General features: G+C 42.0%; 1 protein-coding gene across 1 annotated transcript in view; it reads left to right on the forward strand.

The window, feature by feature from the left end:
• The first annotated feature begins 371 nt into the window (after positions 1-371).
• AK5 (adenylate kinase 5) overlaps positions 372-22,021 on the forward strand; it is a 155,855-nt gene continuing 134,205 nt past the window's right edge. Inside the window, exons 1-5 of the mRNA XM_090050357.1 lie at positions 372-571; positions 1,617-1,803; positions 3,567-3,734; positions 9,973-10,142; positions 10,253-10,366. Coding sequence (XP_089906483.1) covers positions 512-571; positions 1,617-1,803; positions 3,567-3,734; positions 9,973-10,142; positions 10,253-10,366 — 699 coding nt within the window. The 5' untranslated portion in view covers positions 372-511. The remainder of the gene's footprint in view (positions 572-1,616; positions 1,804-3,566; positions 3,735-9,972; positions 10,143-10,252; positions 10,367-22,021) is intronic.

Raw genomic sequence — 22,021 nt, forward strand, 5'->3', positions numbered from 1 at the left:
ACTGGGTCCAAGAGCCTTGTCCCCGCTGCACCGCCAGCCACGAGCCCCCGCTCGCCGGGAACCCGCCCCGCCCCGCCCCTCCTCTCTCATATCCTGGAGGGTCCTGAGCAAGCCGGGGTGGGGGTGCCAGGGAGAGGATACAGGACCCGGCGCCGGGCGGGGCGGCAAGCATCCCCGGCAAGCGCAGGGGGACCCGGGGCGCCTCGGACGTGGCTGGCGTCCCGCGTGGGGCCAGGCTGCCCCGGCCGGAGCGCGCGCGCGTGTAAGCCCGCGTGTGTACGTGTGTGCGCGCGAGCGCGCGCGTGCGGGGGGCGTCGCTGGCTCGCCCTGCGGGCGCTGTGAGTGGCTCCCGCGGGCGGGGGGAGGGCAGGGGCTGGCGCTGCCTCCCGCCGCCAGGCTCTTCCCCGCGGAGCGCCCGCCCGCCCGCCGGGGACACGGGCGACGCCGGGAGCCCCGAGCAGAGCGGGAGCGGAGCCGCCGCCGAGCCGCCGCCCCGCTCCCCCCCGGCGGCATGAGCACCTGCGAGGCCAAGGACTACCTGGCCCGGAGGGAGATCCCGCAGCTCTTCGAGGTGAGCGCGGGGCTGCGCGCCCGGCTGCGGGGAGGCAGGGCAGGGCCCGCGGCTGCCCCGGGCCGGGAAGGCGGGAGCGGGCGCGGGTGCGGTGCCGCCGGCTCGGCCCGAGGTGAAAGCCGCCCCCGCCCGGGGAGCCTGCGGCTGGCTGGAGGGCTGCCCCGGGCTGGCCCGCGCCGCCCGCTCCGTGCCCGGGGACAGCCGCGGCGGCGGTGTGGTCGCTGTAGCACGGGCGCCGTGGTCGGGAGACGCCCCGGAGCAGGGGCTGGGGCTGGGGCTGGCCGCGGGGGACAGCGGCTCCCAGCCGGGGGGAAGCTGAAGAGCATGGCAAGGGCCCCGCAGCGCGTCCCGCTCGCCTGCAAGCGCCTGTCAGCCTGGGACACAGCCCCCGGGAGCCCGCCAGCCTTTGCCCGGCTGCACCGGAGGGGCGGGGGGCACCGTTTTTGTTGACCTTGCCTCCTCCCCACTGATCCGTGCACTGCTGTCATGCAGACATCTTGTGGGAGGGGAACTTCCAAGCGACCGGACCTCAATGGTCCGTTTATTCCCAGAAGCGCCTAAAAGATGTCAAGCTCCTATCACCTGCTGGGTGACAGCTCTCAAGACCACGCCAGTGAAGAAAGAGTGCTTAAAACATGTTGTCTCCCATAACTAGTGCATTCCCATGAGCAAGATGGCCGTGGTCTTTCAGAAAACGATGCATTTTGTGGAACTAAGCAGCAAAGTAGACAGCGTAAGCTTTGGGGTTAATCTGGTTTGTCAACCAGGGATGTAGTTCTAGAAAAGATTAAGACAAACTCGATACTCTTTACAGCTTTTCTTTTAGTTGCTACTGGACAGAAATAAAGCCATATCTGAAAGCCTCATATTCCAAGTAATATGTGTGACATCAACAGTCCTGCGTTCCTCGCATGCCCCAAGCCTGGGCTCCACTGGAGTTTTTGGGTGTGGAGGCACGGCATGCAATCATATTAAATTCAGGGTGCCGGTTTCTGTCTTCTTTCGTAGTCTTTGCTTTATATTTCACTCTTGGATATTGTTTCAGAGTTTGCTGAATGGACTGATCTGTTACAAACCCGATGACCCCATAGAATTTTTGGAAAGCTGTTTACAGAAAGTGAAAGAACTGGGAGGATCAGAGAAAGTGAAATGGGACACTTTTGTTAGTCAAGAGAAGAGGACACTACCCCCGCTCAACGGAGGGCAATCCAGAAGATCCTTTTTTAGAAATGGTAACGTATAACCTTCAGCTGAACATTTTATATTTCAACATAATATTAGACAGTTTCATTATTGCTGCTAAAATTGTATGAGTAAATAAGTTACTTTGTAGCTCAGTGACAAATGAGATGTTACACTTCATGTCCACAGGGAAAAAATCATAGGTCTAAAAATATTCACACTCCAAGTTATTTATACAAATGTACAAGTAACTCAAAGACAACCAGTCTTGAAATGGCCAACCCCACCCCCCCGCCATTGTTTTAAAACTCCTTTCAAGGGGTTTTGTTTATTTCCTTGGGTTTCATGTTTTGGGGCCTTTTTTGGTGGTTTTATAGAGTAAAAGGCCATCCACAAAAAAAATTGTGACTCCCATGAAGCAGAGGGGAAAGGAGGAAGAGACGCATTAATTCAAGCAGTGGGGCCTGGAGATGCTATGTCCTTGATGGACATAACAATGCAACAGGTGTTGGGGGAAGTGCTCTAGAATGAATGCAACCTTTGCTAAGACTTCAGAAAAGGTGCACCTAGGGCTTACTCTGTAAGTGTAAGTATGGTGCTGTTTTTTCACCTTCCATTTCCACAGCTCCAGCACTTCTGAACATGCTGTAGTTGGCTACCATCACCCTGCAGCTAAATGCTGAATGTGTGCTGTGTGGATATTCCACCTGGTAGAAGAGGGCTTTCCCTGCATCTTCTTTCATACAGCTGTGCAAAAGGGCATGTCTACACATTCATTAATGGGCTGTAGTTACTGCGCATTAAGTTTAGCACTTTGTTAACCAACTACTAAGTCAATACACAGTAACTCATGCTACTGCACAGTGGCACCAGCGCACAGATTTTTAGAGACACTTACTGTGCAGAAGCCTAATACTACTGTGCAGTAGCGTATTAGCACAGTTTTTGCCTGGCATAGGCTGCGCAGTGTTATTAGGCTATTGCACAGTTAGTGTCTCATGTAGACGTGTCCAGACAGACATAATTTAACCTTGCATCATTGAATCTTGAATCGTATAGAAGTGGATTCCCTCCAGGATCCTATTATACAGATATTTAGGTAAGTCCTTATGCACTCCATACTCATTGATTTGAAAGGATTTGTGCCAGCTAAGGTTCTGTCACTTTATTTTCTGAGCCATTTATTAATCAGTGTTACATATGAATTTGCTAATACGTGAAGAAATTAATTACAACTGGTGCTTCTCACTAAATCTACATAAATGTCACATTAGCCCATGCGCTTCCTATATTTGTAACATTAATGATGAGTAATTAGCTACTCTTCCAGTTGCCATAGTTATTCCTGCTGTCCAGCCAGCATTTCACTAAATTAATGAATCAAGAATACCATCTGATCTCTGTATGCAACATGCACATCGGAGATACTACTCTTAAAATCATGGGGCCCAGAGGATATGCAGGCCATCCCCTCAGAATTTAAGCCTTGCTGTTGGAGGTTAGACTTCCACTGGAGAACAAAAGGTTATTTACCACAAATGGAAGCGTGTCAATTTAAATGGATATCAAAGGGAAGTTATAATATGAAAACTTGTGGTTTTAAACTGAATAAACCAGCTGAATAGAGGCATGAATACCAAATTCAGGAAGTAATATGCATTCAAAACGTTAAAGAAATGTTGTTTCCATTATATTTATTTGTGACATGTTGTAATTCTAAACTTGTTTCATCCTCATTTAATAAAAATGTATATACGTGATTTAGACTTTGCTATTTATTACACCATTCTCAGTTTACCTGACTTTTTTACAGTGATGCCTGACAATCCTAATTTTCCATATCGACGCTATGATCGACTCCCTCCCATCCATCAGTTCTCCATAGAAAGTGACACAGATCTCTCTGAAACTGCTGAGTTAATTGAGGAGTATGAGGTATTTGATCCTACAAGACCTCGACCAAAAATCATCCTTGTCATAGGTATGAAGGCAAAATGAGTGTCAATTTTTTACTAGCTCTCATTATTTTTCCCTTTGCCCTGATATTGATAATGTAATCCTACAGTATTTTAATATAATAAACATTATTAAGATTTGAAGGGAGAAACGTGATTCAGTGGCAGTCTCAGTCTCGGGTATGATGGCCAGATAAGAAAATAGAGTTGTCTGCAGAAAAGGAGTTTTCTTTCAAATTAAATTAACTATATCCCACAGCAAGAAAATATTGATCTGATGTGACCTGCACTTAAACTCCTCAATCAGTTGATTGGTCAGCACATCCAACTTGAGTGAAAGTGTATCTTGTTAGCCAACTACTTTGATAAATTCCAACATCACACTAATATGCACGTCACTAAAACACCTCCAATGTAAGTTCAGATAAATAGTTGACCTGCTGGGCAAGAAGTATTTGCATTTCAGTTTTCTGGGTTAGGTTATTTGTCACCTGTGTATATTTGCATGTAGTAAGAATGCCTGATTTCTGCATGTCACATCAGGACTTGATAATTGACATTGTTCTATACCTCTAATAACTAATATTGTGTGGAAAATGTGTGTAGGATGCCACCAAGTCAGAGTTCTCTACTCACAAATATTTTGTTAGGTTTTTACACCTGCCACTTTACCTTATCATAAGTATAAATGACTATACAAGGTGCAAGATACTAAAAAATCAGATTTTCAATCTGTAAGGACTTATTTTATATTAAGGAACAGAAGATAGAGCTTTCCTAAGAGAAAACAGTGCATATTTTTCTCTGTGATATGCTGCAAGAATTCTGAAAAGTGTCTATTATAGTCTGTAGTCCAGGTAAATTCATAGAGATGTAAAGGTGCAATACACATGAAAGAAAAGGCAACACATTTTCATAGTTATTGGTTCACACAGCTCATGGGCCTGGTAAACAATAGGATTTTTTCATCCTGTCTGCATTTCTTTCTAAAACAAACACAAGGTAAAATCCTGGGCCGTTTGAGCAATTTAATTTTAATTAGATGGAGAAGTAACTCTTGCCTTTCATTCATTATGTTTTAATAAGGAGTTAGCTTGTATTTCCAAAGGGGATAAAACTAGCTCCCTTCTTGTGACTGTAAAAGACATTTGTGCATTAAAATCAACATGCTTCCATGGCATTGAGACAATGAATAAGGATTAGATGTAACCAAAATGTACAGAGTGGCAGTGGGTTAGTTGTACTCAGTGGGTACATCTACAGATTCAGTTACTGTAGCATGACAAACTCTGGTGCAGTTCGTGCCAGGGTTAATGGCTCCCTGGCACAGCATCTACACGTGTGCCTGGAACTCCAACAGTTTGAGCCAGAGTGGAGCAGAGTGGAGCAGTCCTAGGCTGGCAGCAGGCTCCAGGGTCAGCCCTGGCCTCTAGGTTGCAGTCAGAGGGGCTGGCTGGAACACAAGAACGCCCAAAGAGCAGAGCTATGTGGCTAGGTAGCAAGCAGGGGTCTGGTGCCCTGCTGCCTGAGGTGACTCAGCGCAATTTATGCCTGCATCAGCATTTACACGTGCATTTAGATGCAGTTATTTTTGCCATCATAAGGTAGCACTGTCCTTGACAGTACTTGACCGTACTATCTTACAGCAGTGGAAGTTAATTTGCTGTGATCTAATAGTGTTGCATGTACAGAGTGTGATGCTTTACACTGCAGCACATTAGTCTACTGCGCAGTTAAGCGCATATGTAGATGCACCCAGTGTGAGCCAGTGGTGAGCAGAGCTTGGGGGTTGTGACTATCATCCTGTTTCCAACCTATGCAGGGAATTATGCAAGCATCCAATAAAACCTGTTTCAGCCATTTGACTGAATTACTCCTAAACTGAACTGTGCAGCTATCTGTCCCATAACATGAACTGAAGATGCTTCAGCACGAGGAGTTTGACAATTGTTTTTAAATTTTGTACATTACTCAAAGTATACTGAGAAAGTTAATTCTAAAATTAAACTTAGCATGAATGGCAGAGTAAAAATAATAATAAATATGTTGAATAAGAAAAAAAAAGAATGGAATACAAAATGTCTTTGCTCATTAATAATCAGCTGTAGAAACAGCAATATTTCTAGAGTACAGAAATACTGGACAAAACTTTGTATTGCATAACTTTCAGTTTGCATAAAACACTCTTTCAAGCCCCAGTCCAGTAAGAAACTTGAATGCATGCCTAACCTTAAATACATTATTAGTTGCATTAACAGCTGGAACTAAATGGATAAGAGAGTCATCCTCATACACATATTTGGTGAATGGTTAATTCATAATTCTTTATCCTGGGATTTCTTTATTGATTCCACCAAGTCTTTTATATTGTCTCATCTTTGTAGTTAGCTAGCTGGGTTTAATGTGGAAGATAATTATAAAAGTGGGTTCCCTCTTTCTTTTCTATTTTTACAAAAATCTTTAACAGGTAAAGATACAAACAATTCACTGTACTATTGGATTTTAGAAAAATCAGAATGAACCAGCCAGAAACCAAGCATCTGACTCAGTGGAACTTTCCTCTCCAAGATTCTATTATACTAGAAAATAAATTGTGGTTTAAAATGTGTCTACTACCATTTTTCAACTAACACATTTTTATTCACTGGTGCAGACTGGATTCAGCATCTTTAAAAACATCTTTACTAACTGTGATCAGCACATTGTTTTTAAACAATACTGAATTAAAGCATTTTAGTTAATACTTTCTAACAGCATTTCTCAAGTTGTGGGGTATGCACCCTTGGTAGGAAGGGTGAAAGGTTCCTGGAGTGGGTGCAACTCTCCATATGTGTGCGAATCACAAATGCTGCATATACACAAAAGCATCAAACAAACTTTGACAACTGAAGTGGATGACTTTACCAACTTTACTGCATCAGGGTATAAACCCCAAACGTTTGGAAAATGCTATATTATAAAAAGAACATCTGTCCGAATCCCCATGATCGGGAATGTGCTGTTTGCGGTGCCACAAAATCTCAAAAGGTTTTGAGGTACCACAAAATTCATGTGGTACATGTTAATCTGCTTGCCACACTACATATTTGCAGTGCAGGGGCAAAATTAGACACTGGGAAATCCCAGTATCTAATAAAAACACACACATAAAAAAGTGGCATAGTATATGTGGTAGCAGCGTGCACTACCTGAAATTAGAGCCTGGCTGGCCAGAGCCACACTCTGGCTGCTGGCCAGGCTCCACGCACCTGGATTGCTGCCACTGCAGGCCCAGGAGGCCCCCAGGACCCCAAGTAAGACTGCTGGGGCCAGCCCAGGTGCTGGTCCCAGCCTCCCCTACTCCACCCAAGGCAATTTGCCATGCGCCACTGGCATGCCGAAAGACAAGTAGCAGCACCACAAATATATGTGCTGCTGCTATTTGTACCAGGACAATCGCATGTGCATGCTCATGGGAATGCATCCTTATTGTCCTGCTCTAGTCAAGGTCCGAAGGATGGAGCTGAATGGAATTTGACTGCAACAAGCTAACATCTTTTAAAGATGTTTTTAAATTAACATCTTTTAAAATCTGTTAATTTAGCTCTGGTGGAAATCTGATTCATATCTGCTTTTATCTTGCATGTTAAACAATATCAACTAAATTTAACCTGAGACAGTTCATGTGTGAAGATGGCTAAAAATAACAGCTAAACCAGTGCACTTTTCTGTGTAGACCAGTCACAGTTGAAACCAGTAATCTAATATATTTTTTAAAACAATATATTTCCCTCATCTAGATATGCTCTAAGAGATACCTTAAATAAGCATACATTTCTCTTTAGTAACATATAATCTTCAGACAAAAATAATTTTAAAAAAGTAGCCTCTCTCCTTATGAACACCTTTGTCAATAGGGCTGTGCAATTCACCATTTCATTTTGACTTCCATTTCGCTGTGTAGATGGGACAGTGTTTCATTTCGAGTTCTGTTCCATTTCATCGAAACTGTTTCGCTGTTTCAACACTGTTTCGACATTTTGCCCATCAACTATAATGGGGAAGCATGAAACTGCCTATAACTTTGTCATTTCTTGCCTGATTCAGATGAATCATGCAGGGGTAGTAGCCCCTTCTGAGGCCATGAAGCCTTCCAAGTTTCAAGGGGATAGGTGCAGGGGTTTCTGGGAAACTGCACCTCAAGCTGCTTACAAGCAAAACTTGTGATGTGTGACTGTGTGGGTGTTAAGGTGCAGCTGTTTTTCTCTCCCTCCCCCAGAGCACTGGGATTGGAAGGGACCTCAGGGAAGGATCACAGACACTGGCCAGCCACACATGTCAATATGAGAACAGTCTTCCCCCCTCTCCCCACTCCCTCACCTTAGTTTCTGTTTCCCTGGAAGCAAGCCCAGCTTTGAAACTCAAAATGTTTTGAGCGCCCTTTTCATTCTGAAGCTGCTTCAAAACCTTTCATTTCATTTTGATTTTGCTGTTTTGAGCTCGAAACGAGTCAAAACAGCATTGAAACAAAACACCCGGTGAAATTTCGCACAGCCTTACTTGTCAACTGAAGTAATAAATGAAGGAACTTGGAGCATCAGAGCTTCAAAGGTACATGGAAAAAGTAAAATTAATAATTGTTTCCCATTGGAAATAATTTTGTCCTATCCCTTTTCCCCTATTTTATTCCATAAATTTCTCCATTTTATCATAAATGAAAGCTTAGTATTGAGGGGAAGCATTTTCTGATTGACAAAAACTCGCTTAATATAGGTGATACTTGTGAACATATGATCACTAATTGTGATTTTTTTTTTCTGCTGAAATGAACTGTGTATTGTTCATTTCTGTTTTGCTGTGTTTAATTGCAAAGGAAAGCTTTCCCTGAAGAGCAGTGTGAAAACTGCTTCAGTGCAGAGGACTGTACTGACTTCTTCAGCAATTCTGTAATTTTGCATGTAAAGATTATATTTTTCCAAGCACTAGCTCTCTCTTTTTTGTTATCTTTTGCAGTTTTGATGGAATATGACAAACTGCTTCATTTATCTCTTTCTATACCAGATATAATTATTAATACTTATTTTGTCTAGTCATTATTGGTCTATTGCAGTAATTTCAAGATATTTTTCATTCCCCAAGTTAAAAGATATTGAATTGAATTGACTGTTCCTTCCTGGCTGTTCTGTATCTTTAAGCATCTTGAAGTGCTTTAATGCTAAGTTATAAAAGCTTTCTTTTAAAGAACTTCTACCACTATCCCCCTTTTTATTCCCAACTCACCCAATCCAGGGACTAGTACCAGTAAAAACAATGACAAGTCATAATAAGACACACAAAATCACTTGTTAATTATCCATTGATATAAACAGAACAATGTTCTGCCAGCCTTCGTCAGACTTAGTTCGCTCCATCAAGTTCCCTAGTGTTTTCTATGACGACATCTAATATTCTAAAACTGGCAATAGCTTTCTAAGACTTAGCCACACTAGCATACAAGAAGAAGGATCTTTCACAGAAGTCTTTGTTAATTTAATAAATCCTCAATAAATATGGGACTAATTTGGAAAATATAAGGCAGTAATATGTTATTCCTAGGAACTAATTTATTTTATCCATCATATTAGATACAAATAGTTGCTTTAACTGTATTGTGTTCCTGAAGAGGGGTAAAACCAGTTTTGAGTAACTCTTAATTTTTCAGTGGATCTAAAGTGTATGTTTTTTGACAGAAAGTTGTTGCAAGTACCAAGATATAGTTATTTAACATTATCATTTTTAGGAACTGCACAAATTCCTCAGATGTATTTAGAAAGAAATTTTCATAGGCATATTTCTTGGGTAATTCCACTGACTTCAATGGGGTCCATTTAAAGACAAAATATTGCCTTACTCTCCAAAGATATCAGAATATCTGACTCTTCATTGGTTTCATATAGTGATCGCTTCTCATACCATAAGTGATCTGCTGTTTTTCTTTCCTATGCTAGTATAACTCAGGACTAAGTCCACTTTAGTACTAGCAGAAGAGAGGTAAATAAATGGAGAGTCTGACCCCAAAAGAGAAAACATCTTTTTTTTTCCTCAGCTACACATTTTTGAAAAAAACTTTGCTCTGAGTCCTGGAATAGATCCACTTATTTTGACTTTGTAGAAACTTCTAATGACAAGACAGCTACAGATCTCAATTGGATAGTAGCTTGGAACACTGATACTGGTGGCAATGGTTTCAAAGTGAATTTAGCATACCAAATGAAAGTTATTTTTTCTGCTTATATTTAACCATAGGTGGCCCAGGAAGTGGGAAAGGAACACAAAGTCTGAAAATAGCAGAACGTTATGGATTTGAATACATATCAGTTGGTGAATTATTAAGGAAGAAGATCCATAACACAAGCAGCAATAGAAAATGGAGCCTAATTGCTAAAATAATTACCACTGGAGAACTGGCCCCACAGGTACAGCAGTATTAAGAGTATCTTGATTTGATATTTATTGGGTAAAGCTTCTTTTTTGTTTGTTTGTTTTTAACCAAAGATGATTTGTCAACTATTTCTCTCTATAAAAGGAAACAACTATAACTGAGATAAAGCAGAGATTAATGCAGATCCCTGATGAAGAAGGTATTGTTATTGATGGATTTCCAAGAGATGTTGCCCAGGCGATCTCATTTGAGGACCAGGTAAGAGAGAGTTTTTATTCTTAAACTAATTTATGTATATCAAATGAGTGTTAAGCCTCTTGAAATTAACACACAGATTCCCCAAATGACCAAATGTCGTTCTTAACTGAGCATTACTCTTTAAATCTTTGCAAAGGCATAATTACAGGTTGACAAAAGGCCGTAGAGCATGAAGAGCAAGTATTCTGTAAAATGACAGTGTGATAGTATTCTAACCTCCTGCTTCTGTAATAGAAATCTTCCCAAGATCAAGGAGGAAAAACAAATTTAGCCTAACAACTAATATTTTTCATACATTAATAATTTAGGAAGGGAAAAGAGTTGTCCTTTAATATTTAATTGTACATTTTAAATGTTCATTAAAAAGAACACATTTTAGACAGTGCATTTTTTCACAATAAAGGAGAAATGGTCTTGACTTTATTGTGAGGTGCTGAAAAGACTGGAACAAAAGCTAGCATTAAAACTGAATGTATTTTTGTGAGCCCACTTAGATAAAAAAAAATGGTCATCCTTTTTTTTTTTAGAAGTAGCTGCCTGTTAACCTTGCTAGTTTTGCTTATAATAACAACAAAGCTTTAAGAGTAAACTGTAACTGTATTCTGTTATGGCCACAAGCAAAGATTACAATTCAGAGTTGAATTTCTAGAGTCCCCTTCAAGCAAAATATTTCAGAGTGCTCCACAGTCTCTAAAGCACTAATTATCATTTCTGCACTCTGAATTCTAAGTTGGCATTGCCTAGATAGAAGTAACAAAAGAAAGCAGACTAATGAGGCATTTTATTATTGCTCTTTTATAAGGTATGGTTCTGTGTAGAGTTCAGAAAATTGAATTCAGCAAATTAAGGAAAACTGACAAAATAGTTATTATGAAAAATAGTTGATGGCTGCCAGGTACATTTTCTCATAATTAAGAAAGGAGAAGATCGTGGTTAGAGTTAATTATTGTAAAAACTAAAAAGGAAGAGAAATATAGGCTTATCTTTTGACGCAGTTTTCTTCTTCAGTAGACACTTTTATAGAGCTCATTTTTGGTTCTACAACTGTGTCCTTGGCAAGGGTAGAATAACAGGAGATGGGGGTAGAGAAGCAGGTGGGAACTAAGTTATGGAAATTATTCCTTCTCCAACAATTACCCAATACACAGTACTGCCTATGGCCTATAAACCATTTAAATCTCACTTAACATCCACATAGTGGGTCCAATTTCCTTGGGCATTTATACATCTACTTTTCTGTCCTGTGATGTGCCAGAGATCCACTGCTTCGAAGCAGTCTCGATTAATCGAGTCTTCCCCGCATGCACGCTGAAGTGAACTGCGCTGCACCTCATGCAATTGTATAAGCGACAAAATGCACATCAGCGCACAGAAAGTGGCAGTGGTGCGCTTTTGAATTAAAGCACCTCCATGTATTTTAGTTCAAAAGTGTGCCGCTGCCATTTACTCAGCGCTGATGTGCATTTTGCTGCTTATACAACTGCAAGTGTTTTGGCACCAGGCTCTTTTCAGAGCACCTGGTGTTGTGCACTTGCATGTGTAAAAAATGTCCAGGATAAGCTAGATCTTTCCACCTGTTAGGTATCTAAGTTGCACTTAAAATCTAATACTATCCCATTCTGCCCTGCTCAAGTCCCTGAACAAAACATTCCTGTTGTGACATGCCTTCATTTTAGCCTGAAGACTAAATCATAAGAAGTCGTCTGTCCACCTTAGATATTTACATGCCTAAATATTATATAGGCACCAAATAAGTGGAATAGGTTTTAACCCACTATGACCGAAATCACTAAAAACATCTGTAAAGAGGTAGAAGTGAAGGATGGCCATAGCAAGGTACTGTCCTCTACACAAAGAAGAGCTTGGGGAATGCAGGGGCTCATTGTGTACTCTGTATATCTGTGAAATGTATGGTAGGATGCAAATATCCTATTTTTAAATACAGTTGCATTGGGCCCTTCTGGGGACTTGTCAGGGTTTCTATACCACTTTTTCATATTTGGATTCCAGTGGAGCTAAGGCAGAAGTAAGACACAGACCCTCTCAGAATGGGATTTTCCTATATATATATGGAAATGTAGGTGCCTAGAGATCAAAATATAGGCACTGAATGAATTTAGGCACCTAATGAGTAGATCACTATGTTTGGCCTAGTTTATCAATCTGAATCTAGCCTTATGGCTATAAAGGGCTTACTTCAGGAGTTGGCGACATTTTTGGTTGCTGACCCACAACCTCACTGTGTAAGATGTTGGCATGCCAGGGGCAGACGTTGGGGGAACTGCAAAGGACCCAATCCATGTTGTGGCAGCACAGTCCCAGCCCCTTCCCTAGCACCTGCCCTAAGATATGCATGCCAAGCAAAATGCCTTCACATGCCACGCTGTGACACCCATGCCACGGGTTGCCTACATGCATTAACTTATTGCAATAATAGACTTCAATTAAAGGTTTGCTTCTGACGTTTTTCCAATATATAAATGTTAAAACCTGTTTAGTGGCAGTGTCTAGAAACCATTCATAATTTAAAGAGAAAGAGAAAAATTGTTTTCATTAACCAAAAGTGACAGAAGGAGAAATGAGCTGAAGCTGTACATATTTAATCAAAATTCCCTCACAAGATACTTTTTAACTAGAAGATCTATTAGGCAACGGAATATACTTCTGTGGAAACTTATAGAATTCCCAGTTATAAAACTAGTCAGGTCACATTAAGCTACTTCACACACCCCTTTTTCTTTTAACTGACTTTCTATGTAAAGCATTTTGAGATCTACTATTAAAGTAATAATAATAAGAACTATGTATTTGTTATTACCATCATCATCTGCCTCGTTGGTTATAAATACTAGTCATCCCTTTACAGTTAGTAGAATACTTGTATGGGTTCCAAAGCCATTTTTGTGAGATGCTTCCCATCTACTTCCCAATTACGTTGCTGCTTCCAAATGTCTCTCACAGATAGGATGTTCCCAAAGCTTAGCTATGCAGAATGATTTCAAAATATAGTAGGAATAGTTGGTCTGATGAAAAATATCACCTTTACCGCACTGACTGCTTTAAAATATAGTATATATTCACCAATCAGAGTTTTTACAATAATGGGCAGTTTCATTTTCAGCACCAGTGGTTTCTCAGTATTTCTTTCTCAGTACAGATGTAGAAATCTAGGGGAACAATAAGCACCAGACACACTAGTAAGATGGGAGGAAAAGTGTTCGTGCCATTGCCCCATGCCATCATACTACAGGACATGATAACCTTTAAATTTGAATTGAGGCACATATTATTTACATGTATACAAGAAACTGATGTATAATTATACAAAAATCTGCTCATATTAGATTAGTCAGAATAATAAACTGGCTTCTAGTTTATCTAATTTTGGCAATAACAAGGTTTCTTCACTAGGCTACTCTGAGCAGCAAGAAGGCTTCCTGAAGGCCCTCAGCGAGGAGTTTTTCAAAAGAGCTTAGTACTAAGCAATAGCTCAGGCCACTTTGGTTTTAAGGATTTAATCCTGCTGTTATTTGCCACTTTCATTCTTCCATTAATGTTGTTATTAGCATATATGTAGCTGGCTAAGCCAAGACTCAGCGTTCTTGTTGTCAGAATATCAGCTGCTTAGATGCCAGTTATGGGATGGTCATCTATGACAGGGTTTCTCAACTGGTGGGATGCAAAGGTCCTCTAGGTGGGATTTGCGTCATGGCAGCAAAACTGGAAGTGCCACAGCGGGACTTCTGATTTCACTTTTGCATACTTCGATCAGCTGCTGGGGGACTGGTGGGACCAGGATTTTTTGACCTTACATAACTGGGACATAAGGTGCAAAAGGTTGAGAACCGCTGCTCTATGATATGAGTTACAGTCTGCATCTGTCCACATTTTTGGAACACTTTGAACTGTAAACCACATCTGGATCAGTTGACAGTGTCCAGGGCCTTTATCAGTGTGCAAAGTATCCAGAGGTGACCTGGTTATCAAGTGGTAAGGTTTTTGACAAGAAAATGGCTAGTCACTGCTAACAGGGCCTGTTTTTTGGCCAACAAGATGCCACATAGAAAACATGATATGGATGAGCTGACTGTAGGTAATATTGGGATTTGAGGCAAACTGGAGGAGGGTTAAAGAGCTGCAGGTAAGCTCAGATGAGGTCAAGTGAGCTTTTGACCTTTGCTGTTATTTTGGCTTCATGATGAGTGTGGTTACTTGCTAAAGGCAGTCAGGGCTGAGGTATGAACCACAGGATGCACATGGTCTGACAGAGCTGTAAATTGACTAACCAAGTGTGTGGCTCCAGGATCCAGATTGGAACACAATACTTTGCTATCAAGTATCAGAGAGTGCAAGGAGAGTTGTAAAGAGGGTAAGTGTTATATCTGCAGGTAGCTGTGCAAGCTTGAAAAGCTGAATGGTATCTGGTCTTAATTTTGACAGCCAATTTTATCAAGTGGTCACAGTAAGCCAGAGATCTATCAAGAATCATGCTGAAGTAGACCAGGTAAAGACTGTGTTTCAAGGTGTATCCACCAAGGGAAGCATTGAGTTCCCAAGCTGCAGAAGCGTCACTGAAGGGAAAACCCATGAAACTGATTTCAAAGCATTCAGGTGCAAGTGCCAGTTAGTATGACAGTAGTTGGATATAATTGCCAGATCACAATTTAAGACTTCCTTAGGGTCAGAAAAATCAAGTCTCAGCATCTAAGCAGATGTCATTACAGGATGGACTGTTAGGCAGAACACTGATTGTACAAGTTAAAAAGAGCACTGGAAAAAAGAGTGCTAGTGTAGAGCCCTGGGGTAGGCCATTGTGCTGGGGTTTCCGCTCGCTGACTGGGTTATTCACATGGACCTGATAGTGGTGGTTCCACAACTAACAAAGCAAAGAAGAACAGTGCTATGCCACATATCAAGATCTCCTGATAACTGGATTCACTGCAGGTTATCTGTGAGAATTTGATCATAAATGACATAACTGTGATAAAAAATCAGCTGGGTCTTCTGTAGTCTACTCTGGGAAAAGATCTATTGAGAGATTCATTTAAATGAATTGATTACCAATTTAAACTGGGAGGGTTTCAGACCCCTGTACATTGGGGAATCTCCCAGTTTTCATTAGCACTCCTTTGCTATGTCCAAATAAGCCTTTATTTCTTTTGTTTTAACGCCACTTCCTAATAATTAAATATATCACATCAAAATTTTTCTTACTGTAAGGCCTTGAATTCTTGCCCAATTTTGATTCTCTCATTTCTTGATTCAGAATCAGTATTATGAGTTCTTGTGATACTGGATATTTTATTAAAGACCTAATTCCTAGAATCACATAATTATGAGAATGATAGCTATTAATTTAAAAGAAAATGATTTTTAAAATAAAAGATTGAAAGCATGAATATTAAAATACAACTATGCAAAAGGAAATAAAAATAATCTCTCAATTTTGTTGACTATTTTTTGATTAGTTTTAGAACCTTACATCATTTTTCAACACTTAAGGTTAGCAACGCTGATGGTTTAATTATGCTTTTCATTTCTTTTTTTAAGCTAAACTGTACACACTTACTACCCAAACGCAGAGCTTTTTAAGGTATTCTACTTTTCTGCAGGATGGCAAATGGTGGAAAGGCTTTTAACTTCTAAGCACATTTTGGAAAATGGAAAGGAGAAAGCAGTTTACATAGTATTAACCTGTCAGTTTGAAATCTAGCAAGCCACCTACAATACCGTTGTGCTCATGCATTCTAAGTATCTTCATCTTGAGTGGTATCATAATTCTATGATTTTGACTGGTGGTTTGAACGCAAATGGCTTGTGAAGAATCTGCATTGACCTTCCTAGCTAGTCTCTGAGGTAGTAGGAGATTTTCTCTTCTCCTTTAATTGGATCGTGTACAAGAGGTATGAGCAGACTGATATCAGGGCACAAGAGAAAAGCTGAGCTGCATGCTCAGGCACTGTTACTCTCTTACTTCTTGAGAAACCCTTGCTCTCCTTGCTGAGGGAAGGAGATTTACTCCTTCTTGAGGTGTTAGCTGGCCAGGAGTGCTAGACAGGATGGGAAAGAAGTTAATAGGAGAACTGCATGCAACTGGGATGCTGCTCTGGTACATGAAGGGACAGTTAGCAGCTGAGCAAGTGGTGGTGTTATGCTCTTGTTACTGACACCTGACTCAGTGCTTCAGAGCCATAGAGTTCAGAAGCTTCCACTCAGTTCATTGAGACTGATACAAACCTTCTGATCATCAAGTCCAGTACTCTGAAATAACAGGCAACCATGTAATAAACAATTGTCCAAAAGTATTTGGAATGCAAAAATATCCACTCTGGCCCTTCTCTCATGTTATAGTCACAAAAAGCATCCAATTTAAAACAAAAACAAACCTGCAATGCTACAAGATGATTGCAAGAAAGCCAATATCTTGGCCACTGCAATGGCAGTGAATTAATCAAACATCCTAGGAGGTGGATGACCTCCATGCTAGAGAGGAGGAGAGTAAAAAATCTTCAATAGTCTTCATTTGAGCTGGGGGAAAATTCCTTCTTGATCTTAAATCTAGTAGTGAGTTGACTCTATGCATGCACTTTGTAATATTAGATGTATCCCATTTCATTATTCCACTGCCAAGATAATCAGGTCCTTCTCAAAAGTGGCAGTAAATCTCAACTCTCAGCTTCAGTATCAGCACATATCTAGTAGGCCTGCGTGAAGTGGCTAATATTTGCTTTGGATTAGAATTTGGCTGATTTGGGGGGCAGTGATTTGATTTGGTGATTCCAATCACTGTCTTGATTTGATTCAGCTGAATCTGCCTCCATTTTTCTGAGCAGGGACTGGAACTTCTCCCCCACTGGGAAACAGGACAGACTCAGGAGTGACTCTGCCAGGCCTAGGGTCAGGAAGGACCAAGTTAGGGAACTTCTAGAAAGGATGGATGTGTTCAAATCAGCAGGTCCAGATTCTCTCCACCCCAGGATGCTGAGAGAATTGGCAGGGGTCATCGCAAAGCCCCTGGCACAGCTTTACAAGCACTCATGGTGCTCTGGCCAGATGTCACAAGACTAGAAGAAGGCCAATGTGGTCCCCATCTTCAAAAAAGGGAGGAGGGAGGACCCAGGCAACCAAGTAAGCCCATTAGTCTTACTTCAGTCCTGGGGAAGCTCTTTGAAAAAATCATCCAGGAGCACATCTGGGAGGGACCAGCAGGGGGGAGGTTGCTCAAGGGCACCCAGCATGGGTTCATTAAGGGCAGGTCCTGCCAGACCAACCTGATAGCCTTCTATAATCAGGTCATTAAATCATTGGATGCAGGTGTCATGGTGGACATAGTCTTTCTGGACTTCAGGAAGGCCTTTGACACTGTCTCCTACCCCACTCTCATTGAAAAGCAAGGTGACTGTAGCATTGATGCCTACACAATCAGATGGGTTGCAAATTGGCTAGGGGGCCGCACCAGAGAGTGGTGGTGGATGGGTCATATTCGACCTGGAGGGAGGTGGCCAGTGGAGTCCCCCGGGGCTCAGTCCTTGGGCCAGCACTGTTCAATTTATTTATCAGCAACTTGGACGAGGGGGTGAAAAGCACCTTGTTCAAATTTACTGATGACACCAAGATTTGGGGTGAGGTGGGCACACTAGAAGGGAGGGACAGGATACAACTGGACCTGGACAGGTTACAGGGGGTGGGCAAATGTGAATAGGATGGGATTCAATACTGACAAGTGCAGAGTACTACACTTGGGCAGGAAGAACCAGAAGCATACCTATAAGCTGGGGAACTCTCTTCTTGAAAGAGAAAGAGATCTTGGCGCCATCATTGATTCCAAAATGAATGTCGGCTGCCAATTGGAGTATGCAGTCAGCAAGGCTAACTGCACCTTGTCATGCATCCACAGATGCATCATGAGCAGGTCCAAGGAGGTGTTCCTCCCCCTCTATGCAACACTGGTCAGGCCGTAGTTGGAGTACTGCGTCCAGTTCTGGGTGCCGCATTGAGTAGGCCGCACTTCAGGAGGGATGTGGCCAGCATCGACAGGGTCCAGAGGAGGGCCACTTGCATGATCAGGGGGCAGCAGGGCAGGACCTACGAAGAGAGGCTACGGGACCTGAACCTATTCAGCCTCCACAAGAGTAAGCTGAGGGGGGATCTAGTGGTCATCTATAAACTTACTGTGGGGACGAGAGGAGATTGGGTGAAACCCTGTTCTCCTGAGCACCTCCCGGTGTAACAAGGAACAATGGCCACTAGTTGACTGAGTAGGTTCAGGCTAGACATCAGGATGCACTACTGCACAGTCAGGGTTGCCAGGATCTGGAACCAGCTTCCAAGGGAAGCTTAGGGGTCTTTAAAAGGAGGCTTGATAACTACCTAGCTGGGGTCATTTGAGCTTAAACTTAGTAGGGGTCATAAGAGCCCTATATTCATTCCTACTCAGGGCAGGGGGTCAGACTAAATGATCTGCCCAGGTCCCCTCTGACCCTACCGTTATGAACCTATGATTTGGCCCAGACCCATCCCCTGCCCACTCTCCCAACACAGGCAAAGGCTGCCCTGCCTGCCCCAGCTCCTGGCACTTCTTAAAAAAACAGCCCCAACTTACTGGGTTCTGCCGGGCAAGGGGTAATCCCTGCTGCCTCCCACTCCCCCACCCCACTCCTGCAACCCCCCCCACGGGTGCTCTTTAAGGAAAAAAAAATGAATCCCCCCAACTCACCATTCCTGCTGGAGGAGGGCTCTGCACAGGCCCCCAAAGCCCCGAGGCCACTCCAGGAGCAGAGAGTCCTGGGGCTTTCCTTGGTTTTTTTTTTCTTAAAAGGCCGGAGTTGGCAGTAGGAGGCAGTGGGAATTGCCCCCATTGCCCAGCAGCATCTAGTGAGTCAGGGCTTTTTTTTAAAGTACCAAGCTGGGGCAGGCAGGGGCAGCCGTGGCAGGGCTGAGGAAGCGGGTGGGGGTGGGGGGCTCGCAGGGGTCCCCCCATGGTCTGCCTCTCCCCCAACCCCCCCCACCTCTAATACTTACCAGCAGGAAGTCGGCTGCAGCCCCCTGCTGCAGCTACCAGAGACTGTCCAAATCATCAAAGCTCTCCGAATCTTTTTGGAGATCTTTGAATTGATTCAGGCCTTTTAAATTGGTCCCTTGATTCAATTCGGATTTGGAGATTCGACCACCGAATTGGGCTGAGTCTCCTCCAAATTGAATCACCACCTGAAGCTTTGCACAGTTCTAATATCTAGCACCTGCACCAAGGTCACTAACAAAAATATTAAAAGGAGGGTTCCAGGACTGATCCCTGAGGAACATCACTGGCAACCTCTTTCCAGTCTGATTACTCCCTTTTCTGATAACCGTTGTAGTCTTTCTTTTAGCTACTCCTTGGCCGCGTCTACACAAGACAATGACTGCACAGTTCTTACTGCACAGTCATTTAGTGCTTGCGTATGCAAGTTACTACACAGTAGCGTCCCTGAATGGCTTTTTGGTGAAGTGGACTGCGCAGTAACTCATTACTACTGCACAGTAGCATTGTGTCACACTTCATAACCCATGATGCTACTGTGCAGTAGTAATGAGCTACTTCACAGTCATCATCTTGTGCAGACACAGCCCTTATCCAACTTACAGTTACAGTGATAAGCCCATCTACTCCATTGTAACTAATAACTTCCTCTCAGCACAGTATCAGATATTTTACTTAAATCTAGATGAATTAAGCTCACTGTGTTGCCATTATTTAAATAAGTGAGTTATTCTGTCACAGAAGGATATTAATCTAACAGCATTCCCTAGGTAAAATCATGCTGCATTTTATCCCATTTTCTATTTATCTCCATATCCTTGATTTTTTTTTCTTCTCCATTTCATTTAAAACCTCACATAGATCATAGTGTCCTGTAGTTGTCTATTTTTTCCACTTTTTGAATACGAGCATGTTTTCTATACAAATGGCCGAACAAACCAACAGATCAATTGTAATCATGGAGAACAGCAGATAGGAACACAGTAGCTTTACAGTGACCTTTAAAAGTTGAATTAATATAAATGCAATGTTAAACTACAAATGAGTGTTCATGAGCTGTCAATTAAGTACTTTCATGAGTAACCAGTAGCATGTAACAGGAATGGAGAAACAAGCATTTTCCATTCTTTGTCTAACGAGGGAAAGAAGACAGAGATTTTAATCAGCTAATTTTCTAGCCAGGAACCATTACATACATGCTAATCTGAGGAGATGTGGGAAATACCCCCGAGAGAAGAGAGGATCCTCTTAAAAGAGGACCCAAAAGAGAATGGGATTTATTTGCCAGGAAATTTTATTTTAGAGGGTGAGGAGACTGGAAGCTTCCTGCACTCTTCTGTACCCCCCCACCCCAAGAGTTGACATCATATAGTTTTTCTCATTTCAAGGTCAGCATATAGGTGTCATCCATTATACAGTGAGAGCTGGATTCCCCCCTGCTGAGCTCCATCCACTCTGTGGAGATGGATGGCCATGTCACCTCTCACCTGGCCCTGAGATCACACTGTAAAATTTGGTAGTAGGTGTAAAGCTAAGACGACTGCATCTCCAACCTCCAGTGTGCACAGATTCCTGGACCTGCAGGCAGCCATCCCTAGGTGCCAGAAGAAGTGCATTAGGGAGAAAACACGAGTGAGGAGATAATTGATCCTTTCTTCTTGTGAAAGGCTTACTGTGGCAAAACCTTAAAATCTTAGTTTTGTACCTTAATAGCAGGATGATTTTCAACTGAATTGCAATCACTCTGAGAACCCTCTGTTGGGAAGACATATTCCATATTCATTTTTGTGCACAGGATCTATATGCGTCACCAGTGTATTATTCAGACATATCCATGTTCACAATAGTGTCACGTCCGTGCTTTAGAGCCATTTTGATATGCATGCCCTTGAAGATGCAAGTGTGACTGAAGTGATGTGGTAAATAGGAACAGACTTTTGTGAAGAAAGCAAATGCAATAATCACTAGCATTAGGAGTGTTTAGTACTTTTTTCATACAAATTTGAACTGCAGATAGGAAAGATATTATCTGGTTGTATCCAACACCTTTCACATGTCCAACACCAAACAGAAATGTTAATAAACAGAATAATATAGCAGTGTTTTCAACTGCCTTCTGTCTATGAAGATTTATACACAGCAGATAAAAGAGAGATTTAATGAAACCCTCACAAAAAATAAGAAGCTATTTTGTATTCCTACTGCACAGGTTAACATTTAATATACCCTTGAATCACTTTTCCCTTTAAAAAATCCTTTCAGACAATAGCTGATTTGAAAATAGGCTTCATGTGTTTGGAATATAAACCACCAGGTTTACTGGCACGTTCTTTGGGTGGATGAAATGTGGGTTTTTTGAAGTATAAAAGCTACAGCTTTGGAATAAGCAGCTTTAGCTGATGTTAATAGCGTAAAGCTCATTGTATTATTATTGTCATTAGTCAAAAAATGATTAACAATAAAAATACCACTTTAAGAGCACTTTACAGTTCTAAAAGCATTGTACAAATATTAATACTCTTAATCAATCCTTACAACACCCATTGTGATGCATTCTAATGATCCATATTGTAATTTTAAGCAAAAACAAACCTCCAAGAGACTTGACAGTGCCCTACAAGGGACTTTCCCCCTTA

Source organism: Crocodylus siamensis, chromosome 5, assembly GCF_052110815.1.
Source record: "Crocodylus siamensis isolate JL-2025a chromosome 5, ASM5211081v1, whole genome shotgun sequence".
NCBI classification, from domain to species: domain Eukaryota; kingdom Metazoa; phylum Chordata; order Crocodylia; family Crocodylidae; genus Crocodylus; species Crocodylus siamensis.